The sequence below is a fragment of the Cydia amplana genome, chromosome 16 (assembly GCF_948474715.1).
Source record: "Cydia amplana chromosome 16, ilCydAmpl1.1, whole genome shotgun sequence".
Taxonomy (NCBI): domain Eukaryota; kingdom Metazoa; phylum Arthropoda; class Insecta; order Lepidoptera; family Tortricidae; genus Cydia; species Cydia amplana.
The window spans coordinates 9,415,849-9,423,831 of record NC_086084.1 but is presented as its reverse complement, the minus strand read 5'-3'; the positions used below and the strand labels follow the sequence as shown (position 1 = coordinate 9,423,831).

General features: G+C 40.0%; 1 protein-coding gene across 1 annotated transcript in view; it reads right to left on the bottom strand.

Annotated features, from left to right (window-relative positions):
* Positions 1 to 3,229: 3,229 nt before the first annotated feature.
* The window catches only part of LOC134654993 (protein dead ringer), a 148,607-nt gene continuing 143,853 nt past the window's right edge, over positions 3,230 to 7,983 (bottom strand). Inside the window, exons 8-10 of the mRNA XM_063510449.1 lie at positions 7,230 to 7,380; positions 6,172 to 6,383; positions 3,230 to 5,674 (exon numbers count right to left, since the gene is read on the bottom strand). Of these exons, the coding sequence (XP_063366519.1) occupies positions 5,547 to 5,674; positions 6,172 to 6,383; positions 7,230 to 7,380 (491 nt within the window). The 3' untranslated portion in view covers positions 3,230 to 5,546. The remainder of the gene's footprint in view (positions 5,675 to 6,171; positions 6,384 to 7,229; positions 7,381 to 7,983) is intronic.

The following is a 7,983-nucleotide window of genomic DNA, read 5'->3' as shown; positions in this document are numbered from 1 at the left end:
GGCACTTTAAAGTTTCGACATACGCACGAAAAGTGCTATTTTACGCACTAGTGCGGAAAAGTAGCCCCATATGTACTGTAAATGAACTTACCAAACATGTTGAACAGCTGCTTGTTTGTATGAAGATGAAGCTATTATAGCCACTTCATAATTCATAATTCATAATACGTAGATACCTAACTTTAATTAAATTATTCGCACGGTAACAAAATCATTCATAATTAATATAATATCTTTTTTAAAAAAAGGGAACCGCCTTCAAAAAACCAACCCACTGAAAAGTACAAAATAATTTTTATATGGCACCCCTTTTCGTGTCCAGTCCCTATCCCGTCGTAAAGCAAATTTTTGCCAAAAAGTAATTAATACCTAATAATAAGAAAATTAATAACCATTCGGGTAATTACTTAGTTTTTGAAGTCGGTGCCAAACCAAAATTTTTGAGAACCGATATTTTAGACAACAAAGAACGCTGCACTTACTTGCATTATAAAGACATACTTAGTTTACTCATTAATTTAGTTCTTGTAGGTACTACGTACTCGTATTTTTTTTCTGATTGGTAGTAAATACTGTTTTTGTTGGTTTGGCACCGCCTTCAAAAACTAAGTAATTACCCGAATAGTTATTAATTTTCTTATTATTAGGTATTAATTACTTTTTGGCAAAAATTTGCTTTACGACGGGATAGGGACTGGACACGAAAAGGGGTGCCATATAAAAATTATTTTGTACTTTTCAGTGGGTTGGTTTTTTGAAGGCGGTTCCCTTTTTTTAAAAAAGATATTATATTAAGTTATTTTATTTTGGTTTTATTTTTGTTTATCTTTAATTTTTTAATTATTTTTTATTTATTTTATTTTGTTTTTTACTTTTTAGTGATAGGTAGGTGCTTCATTTATTTTAGGTTTTAGGCTAAAATACTAGTTTGTTAGGCTCTCCATTTAGTTTTGGGCTAGTAACTACCTACCAATGTTGGTGATGGCCTAACTCGATGATAATCGCGACACAACATAATATGACGTTTTGGTGCTAAACGATTTGTAAGTATACCTATTGCTCCCACTTCCACTCCCATTCCCGGTCCCAGTCCGAGTCCGACTCCCACTCCCACTATTTTATCTAAATCGGATTCAGCAACATAAATTATAGCATGGCCACCTACCGGGTCCAATTGGTTTTTCAAACCATCCATGTACCTACTGTACACTAAAACCTTCTCCAGAATGTAACAAACACTTTTCTGAAAACCGAATCAAAATCGGTTCAGCCAAACGCGAGATAATCACGAACAAACATACACACATACATACGGGTCAAACTGAGAACGTCCTTTTTTTAAAGGCAGTTAGAAAAAAGTTCATCGACCCACCTAGTGGAACTCTGCAACATAGGCACACGACGACAAGTCGGTTAACCAAAACAAAGTGTGCCGATGTTGCACCAAACCTGAGATCCACTAGGTACAGCAAGGGTTCAGCATCAGCTCTATCTTGGGTACTGCTCTCCCAAGTGCTCATCAAGATGTGACGGATGACCAAAATAGCGTTGGCCTATGTTGCACCAAACCTGAGTTCCACTAAGTACAGCAAGGGTTCAGCATCAGCTCTATCTTGGGTACTGCTCTCCCAAGTGCTCATCAAGATGTGACGGATGACGAAAATAGCGTTGGCCTATGTTGCACCAAACCTGAGTTCCACTAGGTACAGCAAGGGTTCAGCATCAGCTCTATCTTGGGTACTGCTCTCCCAAGTGCTCATCAAGATGTGACGGATGACCAAAATAGCGTTGGCCTACGTTGCACCAAACCTGAGTTCCACTAGGTACAGCAAGGGTTCAGCATCAGCTCTATCTTGGGTACTGCTCTCCCAAGTGCTGATCATGATGTGATGGATGACCAAAATAGCGTGGGCCTATGTTGCACCAAACCTGAGTTCCACTAGGTACATCCCGAGTTCCACTAGGTACATCCAGGGTTCAGCATCAGCTCTATCTTGGTTACTGCTCTCCCAAGTGCTCATCAAGGCGTGTCGGATGACCAAAACAGCGTGAGCCTATGTTGCACCAAACCTGAGTTCCACTAGGTACAACCAAGGTTCAGCATCAGCTCAGATCTATGTATACTAAAACCTTCTCCAGAATGTAAGAAACAGTTTTCTGAAAACCGCATCAAAATCGGTTCAGCCAAACGCGAGATAATCGCGAACAAATATACATACATACATACATACATACATACATACATACATACATACGGGTCAAACTGAGAACCTCCTTTTTTTTGAAGGCGGTTAATAAAAACTTCGTAACATAACAAAAGAGCCAGACTCTAGACCAGAGACGACTGGAAGACAGAAATCGCTTTTTTCCAGACCACCTTTTTGCTAATAAAAAGGACTATCCCGGCAGGTGAATTGTTTGAGTTTTATGACCTAAAACGCCATCTCTTGGTGAACAATGTAAACTCAATGCCGGATGCGAGCATGTTTATTTTAGCGCCATCTGTTATATTTTATCAAAACTATAAAGATGCCTAGTTGACAACACGGCACAAGCACGAAAAGTTCCATTTCGGTACGACCACAACCTAATAGATGGCGCTCTAAAGCATGACAAGTATGAAACAACAGATGTCGCTTCTAAGGGGCGGTATTTCTGTAGGGTGGTATTGGTATTCCACCCGTCCAATTTCTTTGTCCAATGTCATTGCGTCTCACTTGTAATGTAATTATGTATTAGACAGACCTGCGGGCTCAGCACGGTTCCATTTTTATCGACTATCACTAATACTATGCCCGTCACTTTCGCACTTACATACTTGTTAGAACGTGACAGGCATGGTGATAAACGATAAAAATGCGACCGTGCTACTAGGGCAGTGCCCTGTTTATCAAAAGCTTGTAACTTGTAATACAAATGGAAGTCCTTTTTTGACAGCTTTGGTTAGAAAGGGACTTCCACTTGTATTTACAAGTTACAAGCTTTTGATAAACGGGCCACTGTGCACGACTTTCGCATAATAATATCTTGGCAATAACTTATTAGCAAGTCATTAGAGTAAATAACAATACTCTAGGCTAGGTCTAGTCTCCAGTGGCGCCAGCCCAGGCCAACTTATCCTTAGCTCGAAATTAAAGAACTTCGAAACTTAAATCTAGGGTCTCTAGTCTAGGTGGATCAAATTGGAAAAGGGTAAAACTGTAGATAAGTACTGAAAATAAAAATAATATTTGATATTATGTAATCATTATTTAATCATATATAGTTATTTGAATACATCAAAATTTTTGGTGTAATACGCAATACGCTAACGCGCTATTCTGGCCGCTACCTAGGTATATATGGATAGTACTGTTCAAGTGTTCCTAACATATTGTACATCTTCAGGAATGTACTATTACTATGTCTACAGAGCGTACATCGCCCAAACATGTACCTCACAACAGAATTGTACATTTTAATTTAAACTTTTAAATTAGCCAGTTATAAAACATTTACCTACAAAATACACTATTTTAAAATAATTCAGTCTAAATTAATTACAAAGCTTTTTACAGAGTAACGCTACGCTTAATATTAAAACAATTATTGCAATTACCATTTTAATTTGAGTTTCTATAAACAGCAAGTTTGTTTGGGAATTTTATTGCACAAAATTGTGTTTCTAATAGTTGACGTTACGCATGTAGCCTATCGGTATAATTTGAAACGGATTTGATAATCTTTTTAATTATTTAGACATGAAATATACCCTCAAATACATAATATGACTTTTCCCGTGTATATAATCTTATTCGATTCACAATAGAACGACATGCATAACATTTCAAGACTAATAAAAAATGAAGCCTTACTGGCATGAACATTGAAACAATATTTTAATCAAACTTATAATTATTATTCTTTAGGCTTACTTAATAAAGTCCGACGAATAAAATCCAAATACGATTAAAAAACTGTTTTAACGTCCCATTGCCAGATTTATCAACGCAGAAAATTCTAAAATAAGCAGATTGCTTTCATTACGAAAGTTTACCAAAATCAAATTGTCGAGTTAATTATTCAGTGATTCGTTATGTTATGAATACAATGCATTTAAAGTTATTCCATTAAAGCTGCGTTTTCACTGACCGAATGAAAACTAATTATTCGAGCCACCCTCACTCCGGCCGAAAAATGACCTGCAATATCGCGCCGTGACTCAGAGCATGGGGCTACCGTGAAGTCCCAAATTCATCTATTTCCTGCCTATTTTCACGCAAGAACAACAGATATGGAGATAGAGAATTTTGGCCTTCAATTTTTGCAGGTACCAAGCCCAGGCGTTTTGTAATTGTCAAACGTTGCAGTGGCGGTTCGCCGAACAGTTGCGCGCTGCGTCACTAAGCGATGCTGCCAATCATTATCCAGCCCAAAGCTGTTATCTTAGAGTTTCAAACTCTTAAAATGAGAAAATTTTCCACTCAACCGTTGAAATCGAACAAGCTTCCCGAAGCGTTGTTTTAAGCTTTTCTCAATTAAAAGTCAGATATATCGTGAATCTCATCCAATTTAAAATTTCAGAGGAAACTTTCATTGTTTACAGAGAAGAGTAGGTATAGGTATTATGTCTTAAGAGTAATACATATTTTTCTTTCGGGTAAAGAAAACGCGGCCCGAGCGACTACCGTAGACCTACCTATCATTAAATACAATACTGACATCGACACAAGTATAAAATATACACCAGTTTAAGAAAACTATATAATCACAATCATACCTACGCAATATATGGCGGTGTATAAAACGTCTCTACACAAGTATTTACAGAAATGTACATCACAAATAAAACCATCGGACACGCCGACCAAACATCCGTCAATGCCTAAACGAATTATAAATAACGTAAAACTATATTTACAAAAACTCACTCCTTCGCTTTTATAAAAAAATATTAATATTAAAATATCATACAATAACAAAAATATGAAATTATTATTAATAAATAACTTCACGCTTCTTCGGCAGTGACACTCTTATAATACTTATTCGAGAACCGTAAATACTTCGAAGTACCAAAACTTAAATCACAATAGAAAATGAATCTAAAGTATTTTACTTGTAGGTATGATCAGAGTTTTGTACTTGGTTTGAAACATTCGAGTTGAATGTACTGAAGAATGCTAGATTTCCAGTCCCAAGCGTACGAACCTACGTGTGATGATATGTAACGTTAAATTACTCTGAGATCTAAACTACGAAATTATATGTCTAATGATATGCTTTCAAGAGAGACTGGGGAAAGCGTTTCTGAATAAACCAATTTGTTTCGATCCGAGAGGACTCTTAGACCGTGTGCAAATCATACCTTCCCTTAGGCTGAGCTTAGAGTTCGACTTTACCAAGCGTTCGGTCTTTTTCTATCTACAGCGTCTTGGCAAGTCTAACCCTACTTAAGGCTAGCCGTAAACATTCAGAAGCATAACACATCTAACATTTCCCTGCATTAAACGATCAGGACCTGAGAATGGGAATTTTTCGACCTTAAGAGCAAAGCGAGCTGCAGCCTAAGAGACCATTTGCCTGTGTCCGTTTTGTCCGCTGGCGGTTTGTGAGGGGAAGAGGACGCCTTCGTACGTGACACCGTTCAGCTCGATGGAGACGACTAGTTGCTGGTCTCCCGTGCTGGCATCTCCTGAAAAAAAAATGTTTCATTTTACCAATTAAAACACACACAAATAGCCAATTTTGAGCCTCTGAATATGTCTCTACGCTGTCGCATAGGCTTCGGAAAATCTCTTACTCGATAATGCGCCCGATTGGGATCGCGATAGTCCCCGCATCTTTCGTCAATGTGAGTGCTTTATGACTGTGATCATAACGAGCAAGAATCTCGGCATGAATAGCGTGAGCAACTCAATCCATTATTTAGCTCCCACGGAAGACTGCCGCAGGGTAACTGCCACTCGGTAGAGAGCACCACGGATCGAATTTATCTAATATACCTACATAGCTTTATAAATGGCACTGGCAGCCTTAAGTGCCTCTGCTGTCTTGCCCGGATGCATCGAGCGGGTGAACGAAAAATAGTATGAGCAACGCTAACAGGCGCGGACGCGTGCCACTGATTTCACGTGCATCCACGCAAGATAGCGGAAGAAAAATAAAACAACCTGAAGTTCCGTCACTCACCTCTGGTAGTAATCTTGAAGGCCGCGCCGTTGACGCCGTTCCCGTTGACCTGCGGGGGCAGGCTGCTGGGGCGGGGCGGGGAGGGCGCGCGGAGGGCGGGGGAGGGGGGGCGCGGCGTGCGGCGCTTGGCGGGCGGCGGCGGCGAGCGGCACGCCTCGCGCTTGATGCCCGTCAGCGACGAGTTGGGGCTCTCGCTCAGGTTCAGGGCCTCGCTGTAGGCAGAAGATGGTCTATGGTAAGGCAGAGAAAAAAACGAGGTTTAGCTTTAAACACCGGTTAGTGGATTCACATTCGCAACAATATTCAATATTAACCTATCAGACAAAATTATTTATCCCGAGCGTGATGACTACGCTAAGACAAGTTCAAGCTGAAAGGTGGAAAAGACAATTACCTACGTATAAATTGGAATGAATGTGCTTATACATCGCTCTCAAAATGGAATCTATAAAAATATGTAGGTACACTTTTTTGCTACGTATAATTATGGGTAATAATAAAAACGGGATCTGCAGAGCTCCCCAAAGTACCAGTCCATAACATAAAATCATTTCTTCGTTGGTATATCTTGATTACAGCAAGAGCAGTATACGTGTTTGTCACGTACCTCCAAAAACGGAAAATTGCCACAATATTCGAGTACAGATGACATTTTAGAGCATTTTCTTATACATTAGTAAATATAATCGTGAAGATACAATAGCTAAACAATAACGAAGTCAGTTTATTGTTCATCTGATTAACTAGTAAAGTAACTTTATTAATGAAAAACATAATAACTATTCATCTGATTGACAATGTGTCAGTCAAAAACGTACTTACTCATTTCAAGTGGCGATATCGTTTAATAAAGAGGTTGATAAATGATAAGTGATAATTGTTTATGAAAATCAAAAATACTATTTGAAATCATCCTATAAGTGGTTTGACGTCATCCGCACTTTTTGTCCGACCCCTGACCATAACCGTGATACGCAGACTGCTTTACATGACGTTCAGTTTAGACGCGTTGTCGATAGTTGGTAACGTATGAATTGAAAACGACTGGGAACACTAACCGTTGTGGCTCGAGGTCGGGCTGCGGGCTGTTGTTGTTGTTGTTGTAGAGCGACCACAGCGTGAGCCGCGACACGTCGATGGCGCTCAGCGCGGCGGCGTCCCGCGGCGACATCATGGGGGTAGGCCCGGAGCCGGGGGGCGATTCTGAACCTGCAGGCAAACAGAAAAAGGCTTAATTAAGGTATTAACCCGGATGTACCTAAATTAAAAAAATATTCACGAAATAATGTGCGGACATATCACAAACACAACCAACACAAACACCACGTCTTTTCTAAAAAAATACAAAATCATCAATATAGAAGCGCTGGTGGCCTAGCGGTAAGAGCGTGCGACTTTCAATCCGGAGGTCGAGGGTTCTAATCCCGGCTCGCACCGATGAGTTTGAGAGAGAGAGCACTCATGTGCGAAATATCATTTGATATTTGCCAGTCGGTTTTCGTTGAAGGAAAACATCGTGAGGAAACCGGACTAATCCTAATAAGGCCTAGGGTTTAGCCTCTGGGTTTTAAGGTCAGACAGCAGTCGCTTTCGTAAAACTAGTGCCTACGCCAATTCTTGGGATTAGTTGCCAAGCGGAACCCAGGCTCCCATGAGCCGTGGCAAAAAGCCGGGATAACGCAAGGAAGATGATGATCAATATCATGGGCGTAGGCAGGTACAGGCAGAGCTGCCCCCCAAGGAGATCAAATTTTACTAATACAATGCATGCCCCTCTGTGGCCTCTGCCCCCCCAGGCCTATCAATTCGCCA